The sequence below is a fragment of the Gekko japonicus genome, unplaced genomic scaffold, assembly GCF_001447785.1.
Source record: "Gekko japonicus isolate JY-2015 unplaced genomic scaffold, Gekko_japonicus_V1.1 scaffold803, whole genome shotgun sequence".
In the NCBI taxonomy this organism is placed as follows: Eukaryota; Metazoa; Chordata; class Lepidosauria; order Squamata; family Gekkonidae; genus Gekko; species Gekko japonicus.
In genome coordinates, this window is record NW_015167562.1 from 135,276 (window position 1) to 157,263 (window position 21,988).

General features: G+C 41.6%; 1 protein-coding gene across 1 annotated transcript in view; it reads right to left on the reverse strand.

The window, feature by feature from the left end:
* Nucleotides 1–21,988, reverse strand: part of TMPRSS2 (transmembrane protease, serine 2) — a 59,659-nt gene that overhangs the window by 10,630 nt on the left and 27,041 nt on the right. The window contains exons 5-10 of the mRNA XM_015413767.1: nucleotides 21,658–21,777; nucleotides 10,679–10,808; nucleotides 4,501–4,611; nucleotides 4,075–4,118; nucleotides 1,990–2,164; nucleotides 1,367–1,542 (exon numbers count right to left, since the gene is read on the reverse strand). Of these exons, the coding sequence (XP_015269253.1) occupies nucleotides 1,367–1,542; nucleotides 1,990–2,164; nucleotides 4,075–4,118; nucleotides 4,501–4,611; nucleotides 10,679–10,808; nucleotides 21,658–21,777 (756 nt within the window). The remainder of the gene's footprint in view (nucleotides 1–1,366; nucleotides 1,543–1,989; nucleotides 2,165–4,074; nucleotides 4,119–4,500; nucleotides 4,612–10,678; nucleotides 10,809–21,657; nucleotides 21,778–21,988) is intronic.

The following is a 21,988-nucleotide window of genomic DNA, read 5'->3' on the forward strand; positions in this document are numbered from 1 at the left end:
AACTAACATACTAACATTGAAGCCGAGACAAACAAGAACTCTACAAGTATATTGTTGTACTAACACTTTTATTAATAACACTTAGATTAACACGGATATGATCTCCTCTTGGGTTTTTAGTACAGTGTGGTTATCTATCCTTTATCCTTAGATGTAGTCCCCTTCCCTTATATTTTCTTTGTAGTTTTGTAGTCTTACATAAAAATAATAAAAACTATCCCTCTGGGGATTAAAAAAAAAAGATAGGGATACATGCAAGAGTTAAGAATATATTCCTGTTTAGCTACCACCTGCCTCACTGTTGTTAGTTTCGTTATACATTTGAAGGAACAAGCTAATGTTATATTACTCTGTAATTCCAACCCTTTTAAAATTTAGTCTAGTGTAAATCTGTCTATAACATTAACAAGGCAATCCTAGGCTACAGTCATGTTGTGTAATACAAATTATTTCAATGAGATGCAGAATTAACCCTGCATGGGATTGCTCTTTAAGTATGTTAGTGACCGGCTTTTGTGTCATTGCTATTTGCAGTGCATACAAACAACCATTTCTTGTGCAGTACTCATTCTGAGTACACACACAAAGTAATTTTCCCTAACACTATTATCCTAGTCTTTGTTTTCCATCAATCACTTAAATTCACTGACTGAACCTATAAATCAGTGGACTGTGTAGACAAGTCAAGACAAAAGGCAAAAGACAGTGTGGCTTTAGTATGTTATTTGTCTTTCTTAGGGTGTCAAATACTTCCCTCTGCTGGAAGACTCCGATAAACATATTTCACTGCAGCACAGAAGGCTGAAGTAAGAAGGGAGGGTGAAATCATTTTCTTCCCCTTTCAGTGGCAGAAAGGTTGTTCCACTACCGACCAAAGAGGGAAAGGAGGACAATTTCAACTAGTTCTTGCTATTTGTTGGCATTCTCTATACCAGGGTCCCCTAATCCCCAGCCAAGGATTTTTTGGGTACAGCAGAGCTGCAGTGAAAAGCAGGAAAGACATGTTCAGCGTTTTTTCTCAATCTTTTCCCACATGATCCAGCCCAATGGAGATCCCACAAAATATATGCTTATTACACTGGCACCATTTTTAAAAAGTGTGATAAGTCTTTTGCTAACTCAGCTACAGCCATTAGACAGCATTAATCAACACCAGCAAAGAAGCCCCAGTCCTCAATTTTCTACTGAATTATTAGAATTCATAACCCCGTAAGAGTCACTCCTATGTCATAATTGTTTGATACTGGTTTAGTGTAGTTATAATTTTGTTTTAAAAACTATCCTGCCTTCAAGATGGCACAGTCTCCTGTTACCTGCCAACAAGAAGGCAGGATATGTGTTTTTAAAAGGTAAATATAATGCATACCATCAAACTTTAGAGGAGACTGCAACTTCATAAGAGCAACATCATTGTTTTTAGTCTCTGAATCATAGTTCGGATGAGAGATTATTTTGGCTACTCTGTGTCCCTTTGGTCGAAGCATTTCCTGCTGCAACAGAATTCCAGCATAAACTCTCCAGTAAAATGGCTGAGAATATGACCTACAAAAATACAAAATGATAAAAAGACCAAAAGCTAACAGTATTTCCACTTCAGTATTTCATACGTTACTGAAGCATTATCTTCCAGTGCCAAAGCTTTGGCATTCTTTTGATGAATGATTCCACTCATGCCAGGACCCTCTACAGAGGAGGGAGGGCAGCAAATACATTCAGAACATTTGACTGAAAGAGGAAAAAGCAAGCAGTGCAAACATTCCACACACAAGCATCTTTGCTATTTTAGCAGGTTTAAAGGAAAGGAAGCAGTACATATGATTCATATCTCTGTGCAAAAACTGGACAGCCACATTTATAAGCTTGTGAAATTTTAAAATATCTTTCACTGTTAACTGAATTATACACACACATTCCAAATTACACATTTTAATGAAATGCTATTAATGCACAGTTTGCAAGATCCCTTGGCAGCAATCGTTCAGCACTTACCCTTCTACACAGTGAGCTGCTGTAACAATCCATTCAGGAGTGATAATGGACCCACCACATAGATGGGTTCCTTGGATATGAAGACTGACTTGCCATGGCCACTCCCCAAGTGCAGCCAAATTTCCACCCACAATTCTGTTTCGAGGATTTGAGTTTTTACTTGACAAGCCACATTCTGTGAAAACACAATTAAGCAAAATAAACAAAACCAGAAGATGCTATGGGCACATTCTACACCTATTCCTGTCTCATTACTATCATCCAGTATCCTGGCAAGAACATATATTAGTATATATTGAACATAAATTAGGTCATTCTTTTACTTTACCAAAATCCATTTTTTACTTTAGAGCTCTTCCAATACATATACCACCTTCTCTACTAAGAGACTGGCAGAACAATGTCATTAAGTTTATCTGGCAATATAAAAAGCCTCGTGTGGGATTCTCTATTCTCCACAGGCAGGTACAAAAAGGTGGGCTAGCTGTACCTGATTTATTTCAATACTATATGACTTGGTCAGACACCTGGGAGCGAGAGCGGGCGGGGGAAATCATCTGTTTGAAAAGCCTTCGGTGGAGAGAGGACCGAGCGGGGCCGGCGGGGAAATTGCCAGGCACGGCGGGAAGGTGGAGGGGGAGAGGCCTCTTTGGCGGCTTTGCAAACTTATTTGCGCCGGACCCGCCGCCGCTCGGCTTTCTTTATCTAGGGGGGAAAGCTGCCCGGTGGAGCGGTTGGAGAGAAAGAAATGAAGGCCCCAAATTGGCCGGCGATTGAATAAACTGCGCCGCAGAGACCTCCGCCCCCAGTCTGGGATGGAGGGGGGCAGGAACAAGCTGCAAACTGAACACAGGACATTGCTTTATTATACCAGTGTGATGTCAGGGGGTGTGGCCTTCTGACACACTTCCGGTGATGTCAGGGGGTGTGGCATATACTAATGAGTTATGCTAATGAGCTCCGGCAGCTCTTTTTCTACAAAAAGACCCCTGCCTATTACCATAACTGGTAGCAATGCAAATTTATCTCAATCGTTTGGAAGCAAACAGTAACACAAATTCAGTTGATTACGGGATATAAAATTCTAGTTGATCCCACATTGATCTTGTTAAAACTTATAGTCCGACAAGATGCCAATAACAAGTAAGAAAGATCTTATAATAACTCTTTTGACAGCAGCAAAGGCTTATAGATGGAAAGACAAAGATCCACCTATGTTGCAGCAATGGATAATTAAAATTTGGGACTATTTCATATTTGAACCTCTCAAGCTTATGACACAAATGCTATTTTGCAAAGGGATAAGTGGCTTTTTTTTCTTAATTGGATGGAGACGAATCAGGTCAACCATAAGGGCAAGTGGCCAAATAATTATAGAGTGTATTTATATTGTTATTTACCCATTTATTTATGTATGTATTTGTTAAACTTTTATCCCACCCTCCCGGCCGAGGCCGGCTAACAACAGATAACATTCCAAATTACATATGGAGAATAAATACAACTTTAAAATACTATATATACTAAAAGTTGAGCTATTTAGACATTAAGTCACTATTAGTTTTAGATGGATTTTATATGTCCATATTTTTGGTATGTTCTTGAAGCTTTTTATATGCTAACTTGTTTTTTGCTTAATGGGGTGTACCTTCTGTTTTATAGAGAATGATGATGTATATGTATGAGGGACCTATCAGTTATTTGCATTGTTCATGGTTTTGTCACAATTTTTCAATAAAAATATGTTATCAAAAAAAATTATGTCATGTAACTTCAATTAGAACCACCCTGTGAATTAGGTTAAGTAGACTGAGCTTTGAGACAATGGGTTGATCAAGCCCTGCCAATGAAAGGCAAAGGTCTCCTTGGTCCATATCCAGTGCTCCATGGTCTACAGCAAACTTGTTCTCTCTAACTGAACTAAAGAAAGAATTTCAGAAAGAACCATTCTCCATTTAGCAGATTATTGTACTACTTATTAAAGGTAATTTTCATTTTCACCATAACCTGTTTTGTACATTCATCGGCTCACAAAAAATATTTTTAGTTATTGGAATATGTCAGTCAGCACAAATCAACACTTACGTATGCATCTTAAAGAGACCACACTTCCTGATGAACACTGCTTGCTGCAATACAAAAGTGAGATTGAATAAGACTTAAACAATATATGGATATGAAGCCTGCTCACACCGTTTGCAAGCATCCTCTACATTTTGACAGTTTTATCAAAGCTCCAAGTGACAGCAAAGTACTTTAATGAATACACTGATCTATTGACATTTGTAACCAGTACCAGAATTATGGGTGATTTGCTTTCATGTGCAAAAACATGACTTAGCAGGGGGAAAAGTTTGGAGTTTACAGATTGTATTAAGGTCCAAATATCCTTAGAGGCACATGTAGAACTATTTTATAGCTGTTTTAATCAAACAGCATTAACATTCATTTATTTGACTTGCATGCCAGTAATGATTCCAAGAGCCACAGGCAGAGGTATAGAAGTACCACCTGTTATACAGTTTCTTGTATAAGTCTGTATCATCAGCACTTGTATTCAGCCTCATAAAGGTTGTAAATGAAGAAGTAAGTTTTGTTGCCTTGCTGCTGAAATACGTGTCCCTGTAAAAGGCAAAAAAGAAACCAACAAGTTCCGTCAAAAACAGCCAAAAACAGTTATTTCCTATTCTATCACAAAAGTCAGCTTTAGCAAGGGAAAAACCCTCTATATACAGGCCCTATCCCACCAACTCTGACTACTGAACAATAGCACCCAACAGCTTAAAAACCCCTGCAGTAATAGATTTCCAGTTTTGTTTCTTCTGCCACCATTACTGTAGTCACAGCCCAAGTCCAGTGCTAAAAATGTTGCTGCAATCATGGTGGTTAACTTTCAGGAAAATACCCCCAAAACACCACCACCACTGGGATGAAGCATGATTCCGCATATCCTGACAAAGCTGCAAATCATGCCTAGTTAATTCTTTATGAGCACTGCAATGCTGATGAAACAGCCCGGTGCCATCACCTCTTTGGCTACAGTGATATAACCCAATTATATATTCATTGATATTTCATATTTAAATGTTTATACTGAGCCTTTCTCAAAACTCGGCAGCTTTTAGAGTGTAACAGATATCTTAATCCCCACCCTCATTGACCCAGTTCTAATTCATGTAACAGCTTGTATCAATGCCCATATTGCTGTACTAATAGAAGGTGGCTTTGAGATCATTCAGTGTGCCAGTACAGTACAACAGGCTGCAAAACAGGGGTAGACCAAACTGTTCTGGTTCCCAGTCCTAAACCTTTTGTTTTCTAGTACAGCAGACCAAAGCTTGAGTATTTCATATTCTATTTACATTTCCCAGATATTTATAATGATCTGACCATATCAGGAACCTACAGTTGCCAGCTCGGAGTTGGGAAATATCTGGAGATTTGGGGGATGGAGAGTCTGACTAGGAGAGGGACTTCAATGGGGTATAATGCCATAGAGTCCACCTTCCAAAGCAGCCATTTTCTCCAGGAGAACTAATCACTGTTGCCTAGATATCTGTTGTAGTACCAGGAGATCTCCTGCCACTACCTGCAGGTTGGCAACCCTGCAGGAACCCCTATCAAAGGCTGAATTTTCACTAAAATAATCTAATTTCCATTCAACCTGATACACTAAGTTTCAAACATGCAATAATGTATGTCACATAATGACTGTGTGGGCCAAACAGATGGTTTGGGAATAGTGATGTTTTAAATATACACCCCTTTTAGAAACTTAAGTCCAAAAATAAATTGTGAACCTCTATTTAAACATTTTAGCATCAGAGCTGTATGAGTCTCATGTCTTTTTCTTTCTTCCCTTTGTTATTTTAGCATTTTGTGGGGGGGGCATACCTATGCCTGGAAGTCATGGCGACCCTGGTGACTCCTACTGGGGCATGAAGTATGTTCAGAGAAGTGGCTTGATAACCTACCTCTGCCTCTTAACCCTGGTATTCTCTAGAGGTCACTCATCCAAATACTTGCCAGGGTCAGCCCTGCTTAGCTTCTGAGATCTGACAAGTTCAGGCTTGCCTGGGCTATCCAGTCAGGGCCCATGCCTTTTTAAAGCAAAAGTTTATTCTTTACACTTACATACCATCTTCATACAGATGCAACTTTGCAAAACCATTTAAAATATATTAAAATATCATTGTTACACAATTTTCTCTTGGGTTTGTTTGTTACTGTAGCTATCAAGGAATTTGGAATGATAAAGGTACATTGGAAATATTGCCACCTGGAAGTTATTATTAAGAGATATCTTCTAAAATTACACTGCAACAAGTCAATACACTGGTTCAGTACCTTTTGGTGACATAAGCACTAAGCCAATTAGTAGTTTATTCAAAATCAATGCAAATACTAAAGTAACAGGGAACAGAATAGAAACATGTTATGTTACCTTAGAACTATTCAACAGCCATGAAATTTAAAGTGTTTTCATCAATACATGTTGAAGACACAACAGCAAGATCCCTGGGAAATATTAACAGTTTTATCTTTTCACGAAATTGCACCGTAGACTTCCAGGTTTTGGTGGCACGATGGCAGATGCGACCCTGGTGAACTCCCAGGGGCGCGATCTGAATGCCGGTAGCTAGGAGGGGGGCGACTGTTCGCTACCCCCCCGGAACCCTTTGTGATAGGGCTCCTAGCCAGGGGGCTTCTGAGGGATTGCCTCTTCAACTGGCTCGATGCCGGGAAATTGAGGCTTCCCTCTGCCCCGAAGGTACCACTGTGTGGCCAAATGGCTTAAGAGTCGCTGACTGGGACAAGCGTGTGAAGATCGGATGATTTACATGTACCTCAAGCGGGTCTAGAGACCAACGATGAACTGTGAGTTGAGTTGAAAGCAGGACACTGAGCTTCGGCGAGAAAGCCCCTCTGATCTAAGCGAGGGGGGGAACTCCCAGATGCGAAATCCAAACAAAGCATTTTAAAAAGAGGGCACTGGATGTAAAAGCCATAGAACTGATTTAAGAAACACACCAAAGCGCAAGCAAAGCATTTTGGTGAAAAATAGGGACTCTGGCAAACTTTTCTAAAAGTAAACAATCCTCAAAAATGGCGGGGTGGAGAGGCGAGAAAGAGAAACCATCACAGCTTAAGCCTCCTTCAGGAAGCAGAAGCCCGAGACTGGAAGCTACCAATGAGCTTTCACAGCTATTAGCTGAATCATTGCGCCCTCTGTTGGACCAGATGACAAACATCAATCAGCAATTGGTCACTTTGAACCAGAATTTTGCTGCACAACAACTGGAACTGAATGAGACTAAGAAATTAACAGAGCAAACAGGAGAAACACTGAAGGAAGTTAATGGCAAATCTAAAAATGAGAAAAAATGTTTACAGAAGTTGGAAAAGAGAAGAATTACTGATGAATCTCAGCTTTTGCAACTACAAATGGAAAAAGCAAGCTTCATCCTGAGATTTCAAGGTGTTCCTGAGACAAAAGGAGAGAATCTAAAACAAGTATTGGGCGATTTACTTGCACCAGTGGCAGATTTGAAAACAGAATATTTACAAAGCGAAATGGATGTGGTCTACAGATCATATTCGGAATACATTAATAAAAATAAACTGCCTGGAGAAATAGTGGTTAGATTCTCTAAAAGAGATGTGAGGGATCAAATCTTGAAAACAACATCAGGTACACCCCTGAAAATCAACGGTAATACCATACGGACACTAAAAGACATTCCATTTGAAATTAGAAAGAAGAGGAAGAAATTCAAAGACTTGGCATTGCTCTTACAAACAACATACAGTACAAATGGCTGGTTCCCGAAGGCTTACTCTTCAGAATAAATGAGAAAAAAGAAAGAATTGACTCTGTTAAGAAAGCAAATGAGTTCTTGAAGCAGCAACTGGGAAGGCCCAGAGAAGACGACAAAGATGACGACCAGAGTAAAGAAATCTGTGAAAACTCTTCTTTAATGTTGGAGGAGATCTCTGATTCAGAGTTGGGGGCTGTGGCCCCCAAAAGAGACTATGATTTGAGGAAAAGAAATGCCAAGAAATGAGATGCTGAGGAACTCTGAATTCAACCTTTAATAAGCTATATTTATCTATGATGCTTTTATTGCCTTTATTGATATCGGGTTTTGGGGAATATAGGCTAGAGTTAAACATTCAAGCTCATTGTATCATTAATAGATTAGATTAATCATTTTATAAACTTATGTAATGATCTTCACTACTTGAGTTTTTAGTCGTTAACTTTCCTTTCTCCCGTAGATATTAGATTCCCTTCCCTATTTTCTTTGTAGTTTATAGAAAAGCAATAAAAAATCCCCTTCGGGGGGCCAAAAAAGGAAGAAAAAGAAATTGCACCAAAATATATGTCAAGATACTATACATGCAAGAACTTTAAACTGCTTTGGTATACTCAGCCCACATTACTGTTATTTATTTTAATCTTCTTTATTTTAATCAACAGTCTAGCAGCTATGTGCTATGTCTCCAAATACTCTTCAAAAGTATCTCAAGACAAAGTGTTACAGTAGTCTAGTACAAACATCTCTAAGTCATTAGTAACCACAGCGAGATCCCTACGGTCAAGGAAGGTATGCTCCTTGTAGACCAAGCAGAAGTGGTTAAATAATGTTCCTAGCCTCAGTCACCAGGTGACAATCAAAGAACAGAAGTGGACCTAGGAGTAGCATTAGCTATGAACAATGGTTTCAAAGGAAGTCCAACAAAGGTACAAACGTCTGCACCCAGGTTTTTAATGAAAGTATCACTATATTTTGGGTTTTTTAAACCTTTCAGCCTGATTAAAAGTTCTAGATAACTCGACTTCCGGCTACGGCAGAGCGAATGGCGGTCGCACTCTCAAGACGCTCCCGGAGGCGATACGCCCACGCATGGTTGGGGGGGACTCCGCACAAGTGGAGACCCTAGGAGTCTTAGTGAAAAGGCTCCAGACCAGGGGGCGCACCGGGGAGTCACCTCTTTCTCGACCTGATGGTCGGAAATTGAGGCTTTCCCCATGCCCCAAAGGCCCCACTGCGTTGTGCCGCGTTGTGCCCTGACGGGACTTAGCAACGCCACCGGTCTCTTCGGAGTGATGAAGCGATGAGGCGAATATAAAAGACATTGGCTACTAACTGTGAGTTGACGATTGAAAAACAACTTAAGTGCATATCTCCCCCCCCCCGAGTAAGCATATGGGAGAAGGGTGAGAGAGGGGGAGGAGTAAAAAACTGAAACAGAAAAGTTACCTTTTGGGGAATATCCTAAAGCGAAGAAGAGGGATTTATTCCCAAGCTGTGTGGCACGAACTTTTGAAAAGTAAACAAAAAGTAAAGATGTTGGGGCCAAAGAGGGAGAAGGAGAAGCAGGTGAAGAAGCAGATGGGAACTTCCAGTCCTAGCCCCCGCCTTTTGGAGCTAGCTGCCACTCAACATGAAAGAGAGATGCTTCGCCCTCTGCTGGATCAAATGCAAAAAATCAGTCAAACATTATCTAGTATGGAAAGTGTCCTCAGTAGTCAACAGACACAATTGACGGATACAGCTAAGAAGATGGAGGAGATCGCAAAGAAATATCTGATGTCAGTGGAAGATACACAAAAAATCAAGAAGAAGGTCAAGAAAATAGAAAAAACCCAAGAAATACAAGATAACAAGTTATTGATGTTACAGATGGAAAAATCAAATTTAACTCTCCGATTTCAAGGAATCCAGGAGGTTGAGAAGGAAGATCCCAGAAGCATATTGGTGAATGCTTTGGCGCCACTGACGGGCAGTGAAGCAGATAAGTTAAGTGAAGAGATGGATCTGGTTTACAGATCCTGCTCTAACTTTACAAAGAAAAATAATCTGCCTGCTGAAGTGGTTGTTAAATTCACCAAACAATGCATCAGAGATCAAATATTAAAAGCGACATCATCAAAGCCCTTGAAGATTGGAGAATAGACCATAAGGATTTTAAAAGATGTATCATTTGAAATCCGTATGAAAAGGAAGGCGTATAAAGGACTGACCACATTCTTGCAAAATCATCAAACCAACTATAGATGGTTGATTCCAGAAGGACTTGTTTTCAAGTTTAAAGAAAAAAGGGAAAAGATAGACTCCATTTTCAAAGCTCAAGACTTTTTGAAGAGGCACGCCAGTTCAGAGGAAGAGGCAGAACTTGCTACATGAAAGACATCTAGCAGCGAGGGGGACAGCAGCTCCGAGAGTGGAGACAGGGAACCGGAGGAAGGAGGAGCTGTAGGAGGAGTACCCTATAATCTGAGGGACAATTAAGGGAAATACCCCAACACCTGAAAAACTTTGCAAAGTGATTGCAAGGACAATATTACCGATAACCCGAAAGGACATTACTAATATAGTTAACACCTTTATTATTTTACAGATAAAGAAGAAAGATCGGCCAAATACAGAAGAAGCCATAGATTGTAATATTACTAACAAAAGATTAACATACTAATTTAATCATCACTCAACACTATTCTTAATCCCTCTATATACCCTCCCCCTTTTCTGAAAAATTTAAAAGCAATAAAATTCTTTCTTTTTTAAGAGAGTTTTTTTTTAAAAAAGTTCTAGATAACTCCAAAACGTTTACAGTGTTTTAAGGTATTTGGTTGGTCCCAATAAAAGGTATTACATGACTTTTGCTATCAGATTATACTTACTTATTATATCCCATGTCTACACAGGCAGTCTTCCCATAGTCATCATTCCAGTCATCATAGCATACAGGGTACCAATCTTTGCTTTCCGATGAGTAAACTTCCAGAAGAAATCTTGATCCATAGAGTCTAACTACAATTAAAAAAAAAGTTTGTCAGTGACCTTGAGAGTTATTGTTCATTATTTTTACATTTCTCAAAGTTCATGAAGTCTCAAAGACAGTTCCGCAGGGCCTGCAAGATGGAGCTCTTTCACCAGGCTTTTAATTAGGAGCCGCACATAACCACTGCACTCTGTTAGGCCCTCTCCCTGGATGTTCCATCAGCAGCCTGTGCCCACCAGCAAAATCAGAAAAGATAAGCTGAATTCCAACTCTGACCATTCCCTTTGTTTAACCAACACGTCCTACTGTGACCACTATACAATTTTATAATGTTATTATTACCGTCTATTCTAGCTCTAACATCTTGCACTTTATGTTTGTTATAATTGTATGATAAATTAAGATGTTTTATGTGTTGTATTTTATATGTCTATGTATTTTACATAAGCTCCCCTGAGCCTGCCTCAGCGGGGAGGATGGGATATAAGTTGAATAAATAAATAAATAAATAAATCCATAAGAAGATTAAGGGCTGCTTCATACAACAGTTTACAAGTGATGTTCTGTCTATACAGAAATCTCTACACTACTGAATAAATACCACAGCAACGCCCCCACAGGCCCTCTCAGCAACACCATCAATGTCATTTACTCTTGAGCAAAGTCAACCTTTGCCAGGCAGAAAGTTTCCTTGAAAAAAACAGCCAGTTGAAGCTAGAGGATACGGAAAAGCATTACAAGGAGGTTCTCTCTGGGGACCTGTAGTAGCTATCTGCACAGTATCTTCCCACTGTCAAGCTGGAACTGCCAACCCCTGCAAAGTCCTGAGCTGGTCTTTACCAAGTTCAGCCACAATGAGCAAAAAAAAAAGTGCACCTCTAATCTTCCAAAAGTGCTTTAACAGCAGCCAAAAACTAGAGACCTAGATGACACCAGGGGAGGAAACAAGTCATGCACGCAAGCTGGATAACTGGAGAATTCCCAGTTTGGCAGGTACAAGTACCCTATAAACAGGTTACTTAAGCAGAACTTGTCTGCAGTCATTAACCAGTTACTGTCTTCTCTGGCAAGAGGAAATATTGTTTGCCAAATTTGATATGATGATTGATGACATGCTTCCGATGCCCATACAATGACAGAAGCATGTAACTTTGTTCAAATGCCTCTCATCTGAAATTTCTGTAACATCCGGGATTTTCCAGCCATTTCATAGAAATATGGCTACTAGGGTTGTCCAAGTTTATTCTACACTTTGATGCTGCACTAATCATGAGTCTCTATTGAATCAGAAGCTCTATTGATCAATCAGGTACCAGAGTCACAAAAGAGGAGGAGGAGGAAGAGGAGGAGGAGGAGGAGGAGAAGGAGGAGGAGAAGGAGGAGGAGAAGAAGAAGAAGAGATTGGATTTATACCCCGCCCTTCACTTGGAGTCTCAGAGTGGCTTACAAACTCCTCTCCCTTCCCCTCCCCACAACAGACACCCTGTGAGGTGGGTGGGGCTGAGAGAACTCTGACAGAAACTGCTCTTTTTCAAGGACAGCTGTGCCAGAGCTTGTGACTAACCCAAGGTCACATCAGCAGGTGCAAGTGGAGGAGTGGGGAATCAAACCCGGTTCTCCCAGATTAGAGTCCGCACACTTAACCACTACACCAAACTGAGGAAGTGTCAGCTAGGAGTTTACAAAATTAATTTCCTGGAATACCACACTGATGCGCCTAGCATCCATCTAAATGAAGACAACATAATACTTGGTACCCTTTCACCAAAATTCAGACAAGAACATCAGATTGTCCTTTGACTATACACCTAATAGCACAACTTTCAAAAACATAAAGCCATCATAGTACCATTGATTTCTGTATAAAAGAGCTTAGTGCAAGTGAATTCACAAACTGACTGAAGCCTTTCAAAACATCATGAAGCTACTGACCTCCGACCCTGTTCCTGTATCATCAGCAACTATTCAGTAACGTACATTGCTTTTTACTCACTGATGGTGACAACAGAAACAGCAGAGATTGATTTCTGAAAAGCATTGGCTTTCACAAAAAATATTACAATTATGGTTTATGGGTAGATCTTCAAAATCCAACATGATACCAAGCAATTTTTTGTTTGGTTTTTTTTTAAAAAGCTAAAAACAAACCAGCATATCTAAGCTTGTGTTCCTATATGCAAACCTGGAGGTGTTATGTTCAGTGCTTATGATTACACACTCTTCTACAGTCCTAATGCTAATACACTGAGCCACTTATCCTTACATAATCTAACAAAACTAATCCTCCACCAACATAAATTATCATGTTGGAATTCATGCTGAAGCATCTTCAAACAGAAGAGATAGCAAAGATGACATCAACAGACCCTAGCCTGGCACATATTCTCAGTTTGGCATGGGAGGGATGGCCATGAGAAACTGCCAGAAGAATTAAAGCATGGTCATGTTAGCAAGAGCTTTCTGCTCTTGGAGGATGTCACCTATGGTCAAATTGTGTAATAATTTCAGAAACACTACATGTAGCATGTTCCGTCTGACGCTGTGTCAACAACGCCTTCGGGACGTGATTCAACGCACGGGCCAGGGTCAAGTAGAATTAAATCATTTTTATTCAGTTGCACATGCATTCAGAAGGGTTCTACTCACATTGAAGCTGCATAACTGGTGAAATCTAATTCTGGCTCATGGTGAAAAGGAATGCGCATCCCACCTCCTTGCCGTTTATAGAGAACAAAAGGCTACAGGAAGAGAGTTGTAAAACTCGAACCCTCGTGCGCCTCTGTGTGCCGGATGCTGTGGGATGTCTAACTAAAGACTTCAATTCCCAGGAACCACTGCTCTTAAAGATATATGGCAGTTCTACTTAACTACAATCTCAAAGTTGACTGGGGGCAGCACATAGCACACTCAAGGACTGAACTGATGAAAGCACTGGCCAGAACCTGGCTGGGAAAAAGAACTGAGAGCATGTAGCACTTATCAACCTGCTTCCAGGAAAGATCTGAGGCAGGAGAACTCTCTGGGAAATGACCAGTAATCCCCAGTCATCACTAGCCTTTATCAGGGAAAGAACTTTAAACTGTTGTACACTCTTAGTCAAAATAGCTTAACCATTATTCTAACCCAAAATTCCACAGCTGCCGTTACAGCTCTTTACCAGTTATCCAGGATTTGATATGTTAGCCATAATTTCCCCCCAAATATAACAGCAATACATTTATCTTGGGAAAATCCTACCTTCATTTCAAGCTATAACTGTTGCACCTTTCAGAGCACAAGACAACAAGCAAGCTGATTGAATGGTACAAGCCACAAGAGATGCAATGAACAATGTATTGTAACTAGTCAACAAGAGGGGCAAGATTCCTTTTTGCTCCTCATATTATTAATTTCCCTATCATCATGAGCCAGTCCAGCAGACCTTCATACAGTCAGTCATATCAGGACATTAACTTTAACCATAATTTAGAAAATGTAAATCCCATCTCTTCAGAGACTGCTTGAGGTGGTACACAAAGAACAAATACAATAAAAACCATAACACTACCACCATAAAATTGTCAATATTAGATTTTTATTAAGGAGTTGATCTTTTAAAGTTTGTTTTAAGAGACTCATTTTAAGCTGTTAAATGTTTTGTGTTGTTTTATGTTCTGGTTGGTTTTTAAATTATTAATTTTTAACAATTGTATAGCAGCATGGTGTAGTGGTTAAGAACAGCAGACCCTAATATGGAGAACCAGGTTTGATTCCCCACTCCTTCACCAGAAGCCTGGTGGGTGATCTTGGGCCAGTCACAGGTCTCCCAGAACTCTCTCAGCCCCACTTACCTTACAAGGTGCCTGCTGTGGGAAGAGGGAACAAAGGTGATTGTACACCGCTTAGGGCAGAGAAAAGTGAGGTATAAAAACCAACTCTTCTTCTTTTATCATGCTTTACTCTGTAAGCTGCATTAGGCAAGCTCTCTGGAGAGGTGGCATAGAAATTTTCGTAAACAGCAGCAAACCAACAATAGTAGCCTAAAATGATACCCACAGAACAGTTCTCAGGCAAAAAGATGAAACAAGTCTGCATGGAGAGAAAATTTTTGGCTTAGTTTTAAAAGGCCAGTAACATAGGTGCCAGGTGAGGCTCAAGGAGTGGGCATACCATTATCCACATGCCACCACTGCAAAAGCTCTGCCTCTGATTGCTACCCACTTCAATAGGTGGGACACAGAGAGCAGGACTTGGGACTAGGTTGCCATTGGCCTGGTGGGGGCAGGGGATCCCCCGATTTTGTGGGCTCCTGCCCGCTGCTGGCTATGTGGCTGGTGGGAGGGAATCCCCCTCAAACACTGACATTGCATGTGACGTGCCTGCATCACCTGGAAGTGACATCAGCACTCCGGTGACATCAGGGGTGATGCTCTGGATTTTGGGCAAAACTCTATGGTTTGATGCAGATTGTCCAGGTGATGCAGGCACATCATGTACAATGTCAGTGTTTTAGGGGGAATGGGGGGTGGCATCAGTTCCCACTCCTGGAACATCCCCCATTCCCCCGCTGGTGGGCAGAAGGGACCTGGCAACCCTACTTGGGACACAGACAACAGGACTTTGGGGGGAAGTTTTTAATTGGCAGGCTTGAAAGTGTAGGAGAAAGCAGGGTTTCAAGTACCCTGTCTCTGGCCTCTAAGTCCTTAAGGACCACTTCTCCACATAGTCCCAATGCACCATCTATGATCTTCAGCCGGCCACCTACTGGCTTTCCCCCAATTAAGTTAGCCCAGTTGGCATTAATCAGAACCATGCCTTTCCTACTGTAACTTCCACTCTGAGGAACAGGCTTACTGAGGGTGTGAGGGAGGTGCTATCTCTAGAAAGGTTCAGGAATTTGCCAGGACTTTTAATGGGGGATAAACGAGACATCTTTTAGAGTGGGAATAAGGTTATTGGAAATTTTATTTTATTCTGTGTGTTTTAAATCATGATTTGTAAGCACACTGAACCACAAAAGAGGTGGAATAAAAATATTTTAATAAAATAAAAAGGTAAGAACTAGCCCTCTGAATTGTGCTTGTAAATAAACAGGCAGCCAGGTGATACAAACCCTGCATCCAGCCCCTGGTTGCTGCATTTTGGCCCAATTGGACTTTCTGGAGAGCTTTTAAAGGCAGCACCATGTAAAGCACATTACAGTAATCTAACCTGTATATTATTCAAAACAAAGATCATTATAGCCTGATCATGTTTTTCAACAAACAGCCACAGCTAATATATCGCTGATAAAAGAGATCACAGGTATGCCACATAGCAGATCTGAGCCTCCAACCATAGGCCAAGATCTAGCAGACCTGTTTCTTGGGGGGAAGTATACCCCCCTCCAAAACAGACTGAGTCCTCAGTCCTCAAGTTATTTTAAAAATAATAATAATTATTGATCGCTCAATCCTTGCAGCTGCCGGCTCTGAGCGATTTACAGTTACTCTCGACGCGGGACTAACAATGAGGGGGGAAAGGGAGGACAACATATATCATTTTTTAAATTACACACATTCCACAGCCGACAAGGATGGTGAACATCAGGCATGGTCCCGGCAGCTTCTCTCTTTCTTTCTCTCTTCTTCTCTCTCGGCGTCGCTTTTGATGTCGTCAGCATTTTTCTCGGTCGCAGCACACCACTGCCACCGTCTGGCCGGAATGGCCGGAATGTCCCATTGCGGCTGCGTAGATCTTTTCTCGGCTTATGATGTTCCGCACGGACCTTCCGTTATCGGCTAACACCTCACCCATGAGGGGGATTTAGTGTTCCCGCCCTCTCTAAGGAGCGGTACCCATTTTATCTACTCGCCGAAGCTTTCGAACCACTGGGTGGACGGCGAGCTGGGGACAAGACTTGGTAGCTCACACCAAGTGCGGGGCTCGAACTGACAGCAGTCCTGTTCAGCTCAGATGTTTAACCAGAGGATAAATCCCCTGTGCCACCGCTCCCCAAACTAATTAACTAATAGTACCTCCGGTCTTATATGGATTAAACACCAGCTGTTGTTGTTTTAGTTTCATCCACCCCATTATCTAGGGTTGCCAAGTCCCATCTTCACCCCTAGCAGGGGGCTTCGGGGGGCATTCCTTGAGGGGGCTGGGCATCCCCACGTGATGACATCACATTGTGGATGTCCCCCCGCCCACCCCATCTCCCAGTGGCGCCGGTTCCCTGCACTTAAAGGGGTCCCTCTAAATGCAAGGAGCCGGCGTTTCCCACACGCCCAATGTCCGCAGAGACCGGGTGCAGGCGTGGTGGGGAACACTGGCTCCCTGCACTTAAAGGGGGCCCCTTAAGTGCAGAGAGCTGGCGTTCCCCACCCCGCATGCACCCGTTCTCTGCGGACATTGGGCGTGCGAGAAACGCCGGCTCCTTGCATTTAAAGGGGGCCCTTTAAGTGCAGAGAGCTGGCATTCCTCACCCTGCGTGCCTGATCTCCGTGGAGATTGGGCGCATGGCCCACAGCCACCCCTCTCCCTCCTCTCTCTCAAGAGAGAAGGGAGAGGGGTGGCTGGGGGTGTTGGGGCTTGGGGGCAGGGCTTCCCCCGATGGCCAGCGGGCCAGCGGTGGGTAGAAGCCCCCAAAAAGCAGGGGACCCCTGCCAAACTGGGGGGGGGGGTTGGCAACCCTACCATTATCTAATCCAAGTGTTCGTTCAAGACTTCCACAGGCCCACCTAATTCAGCTATCAGGAACAGAGCTGAGTGACATCTGCATACTGGTGTCACTTTTGTCCAAACTCCTGCACAATCTCTTCCCCAGTGCCTTTATGTAGCATAGTGGACATATATTAAATAGCATGGTGGACAAGAAGGATCCCTGTAGAATCCCAGAACATGAAATCCACAGAGCTGAGCAGCAGTTCCACAGTACCATCTTCTGGAACTTGCTAGACTTGTTAAGACAATAATCACTGAGGCACAACTCTGTCCATGGTCAACCCTGCATACTATGGCCAAAATGTACAGAAGAATCAACAGCATTCCCACTGTCACTTTCACAGCCCCCTCCCCCCAAAAAGTCAGTATGACCAAGGCTTTTTCCATTCCAAACTAGGATTGGATATGGATTGAAATGGGTCTAGATGATCCATCTCCTGCAAGACTCTCTGCAGCTACATAACCACCAACTGCACATGCACCTTGCCAAAAAAAATGTTGGCTACCAGGCAGTAGCTTTTTTGGTCATTCAACTAATCTATAGTAGTTTCCTCTACATTCCTCTCATTTGCCAAAAACTGTTGAGAAGGACCTCATTAAGTTTGATGTATATTAATGTGCTGATTTTGCCACTACATTCCTCTCATTTGCCAAAAACTGTTGAGAAGGACCTCATTAAGTTTGATGTACATTAATGTGCTGATTTTGCCTTAGAACTCTTTCTTATTGGGAAGAGGTTGCCTTTTTGGTGAGTGTTGGTGTGGAAAGTGTTGGGGAAGTCCTGCACCTTTTCCTAGGAATCCCATCCCTACCTGGCTCAGCTGGGGGGGGGGGTTAAACTGGAAGGAACCCCATAGTTTGAGAGAGGAGGGGGTAACCTGTTCCAAAGTTAAAACAATTTACTGAAAATCTTAAACCCATAATGCAAAAGTAGCAATTTCAGTATTTATCTTACGGAAGGCAAAAGACAAACCAATAAACAAATAGTGCATTTATTATTCATTTAGGAATTATTATCTATTTAGGAATGCATTCTAGCCACTCTGGCAAGACCTAACCACAGTGTTAGCAGAGAGCCTTTAGCATCTCAAACGCTGGTATTAAATGTCTTTAGAATCCAGATTAGCTGTCAATCCAGAAATCAGATGGTTCTGACGAAACCCTCCCTTTTCTGACCAGAAGACTCTGACCAGAGTCTTTGTATTACTAGGTTAAAAACACCCTCCCTGTCAAGGCAGGAGCTTGGAGCCACATGTTCTCATATCTAGTTGTTTTGGCTTCGAGGCTGGAACTCAGAAGTGCAAACAGTTCTTTTAGAGCAGAGTGCAGGGTGCATTGTCAGGCTGAAGAGCCTCCTGCAATGTTTTATGGGAGAGAACCAAACAGAGAGGCCTAAACGAATTCAGGCCACTGTACAGAACTGCACCGTCTCTCTTATAATTCTGCCACAGAAAGGACCATAGAAAATAATCCAGAATGCCTGTTACTGAATTATGTACCAAGAGTTCCAATTAGATACAAACCTCTATCTTGTAACATAATTACTGCAGCATATTTACCTTTTTCATGTTACTGGAAACCAAACAAGATGCATGAAGTTAGAGAATGTCTCAGTAAAGTGAAAGAGGTTTTTATTATGCTAAAACTTACATCTCTCCAAAGGAATGAGAACTTTGATTTATCTATGGGGCATATTCAGTCAAAAGTTGAAGAACTAAACATGTAAGATTTTTAAAATTTGTAATGTAGAAGAAGAAGAGATTGGATTTATACCCCACCCTTCACTACCCAAGGGAGTCTCAGAGCGGCTTACAAACTCCTTTCCCTTCCCCTCCCCACAACAGATACCCTGTGAGGTAGGTGGGGCTGAGAGAGCTCTGACAGAAACTGCTCTTTTTCAAGAACAGCTTTTATCAGAACTACGGCTTGCCCAAGGTCATCCAGCGGGTGCAAGTGGAGGAGGGAGGAATCAAACCCAGTTCTCCCAGATTAGAGTCCACACACTTAACCACTACATCAAACCGGCTCTCGATGTGTATGTATCTATATGAATAACATTAATTTTATTTTAAAAAGTTTGCTGTACACTCTTGGAAGTGTCAGGACCCATCTCATCCAAACGAATATGTGTGGAGATGTCATGTCTTACCTGATTGCTGGTGGGGGGAAGCCCTGTCCCACCCAATGGGCCCAGTGCTGGGCACATCAGGCAGGACACTCTAGCATTTGGGCCAAAAACTCTATGATCACCATAGAGTTTTTGCCCAAGTGCTGAAGTGTCCCTGGCACGATGATGTCACTTTCAGGTGATGACACTGCACCAGGCAAATCAGTCGGGACATGACTGTTTGGGGATGGGACTCCCCTCACAGACCAACTGGCCAGTGGTGGATTGGGGCCTTTGAAATCAAGGGAACCCCCACCCCCATCAGGGGGATGGCATACAGCTATCTGTTGGACATAGTCCTGGCTGTTGATTCTTCACTTGAAGAGACTTTTCAAATGCTACTTCTACAATACCAGATGTGCACTTGTCCAAGGAATGCTAAGCTATTTGTTCCTGCTCAGAGTCACCTTCTCCAGAAGGTAACGGCACTATTGAGTCATCTGATGAACAGCCTGACTCCACCTCTCCTGAGCCACCTGCTGAGTCAGATCCTGCAAAGACACCACAAAGGCAGTGGCATCGACCAATCCGAAGGGCTGATTATTCTAGCTGGGTGGGGCACATCTTACTGTATCTCAGCAGGTTGATTTATGGCAGCTTTGCAAAAACTTGCAGCAATTAGTCAGCAGACAGGCAGCACCAGTTTTCAGATAGTTTAGTACAATCATCTGAAGGAAATATGCACCAAAATAAGCTGGAATAAGATATTATTTCTATATACCTTCTGAATTATGCCCTGGATCTTGCAGACAGTTTAGTTCAAGCACAAAGGTGCTTGTATCACAGTATGATAATGTAAACATATGGAAGCTCATTCATAGACTGTTGTGTGAATTAGCACCGGAGTATGCAAATTTTTTACTTGAAAACAGGAGTTAAAAGGAACCTGTAGCAGCTGTACTGTTTTAAAGTTTTGCAGTGGATACATCTCCATACAGACTCTAGAGGTTGTTAACAGGAAAACCCAAATATAGTATTTTAAAAAGACCAAAAAAGGGGGAGCTCACAGCGTGCTTAATGTTTTATTTTTTGCTTCTCTGGGAAACTACAACAGCCACTTGTGCAGCCAGTGGACTCTAAAATCTGGTACTTTTCAAAAGATTATGTCTTTTAGAAAAGGCACATTCAGATATCTGATTATTGAAAAGGTATGTTTGAGATTTCAGTGACAAAATACTACTGAACTGTAAAGAAGATGTGAAACCCAGCCCCCAATTCATGTTTAGCTTATGAAGTTTAGCTTATGGCTAAATATTTGCAAATCGTATTTTAAAATTATCTCTAACAAATTAAAGTCACATCAATTGCAAGCAATAAAACAAGTTAGCTGCATCTCTCCAGTTCATGTAGGGTTTTTTTTAGTGTAACTCTCAATGGCAAGTATACTTATTCAACCATTCTATAGAACATGTTTGTCCCATCAGTCTAAAGGCTCATGCACATGCATTTTAAAGCTTGACTGCTGGTCTATAAGACAATTTCTGTCTACCTCTAGGTGATTCTGAAACCACCCCTAACCAAGAGCAAACTTGCTATTGACTAGAGAACTGACTTAAGAAAAATGTCAAGTCTCCAATTCAAAAGGCTTCATAATAATTCCCCCCCAAAAAGCTGTTTGGAAGATAAAACACAACACTGAAACATTGCAAGTGATGCGGCAAGCAAATCCTGCCCCAGTTTGCTTACTTTGGACTTCTAAGGTTACAAGCAAAAAGGCAACAATGACCCTATCACAAGTCTCTTCCATACTCAAGCCACCATAGTAACAGGTGACAAAATTCTGTGTCACATCATAAATGAAAATATGTCCATGGTCTATGCGTGTGTACCTGAAGTGAGTTCTTTTGAGACAGTGGTAAGTTTTTTTCTACAAGACTCCAGCAACTGCTACATAGGATCCATATATAGATTATACTGAGTACTGCTTTAATCACTGGCAATAATCACTCAGATTAAAAAGAATACAAAAAGCAGAAGCATCACAGAGGAAATCCTTTTAATTAAAAAAAGTCACACTACACACTTACCACAGCGATTTTCATCTTCACCATTAGGGCAATCATTTACTCCATCACACCACTGAGATGGTGACACACACACTGCTAGAGTGCCGCACCGTATTTTGGATCCAAAACAACTGTCTGTCACTGAAAATGTACAGATAGGTAAGAAACACTGATAAGACTGCCACTCCACTCCATACCCGAAGCTTTGAAAACAGTGAAGAAATGCTGTAGCTGTATGACAGAGCCATCTGTCTTATGTAGCACAGTATAAACAAATCAGCTTGCTTATTGGGCCCCCCAATACCATTAATATTCTTTACTTTTAGGTCAAGTCAACAAAATATTATTGTCA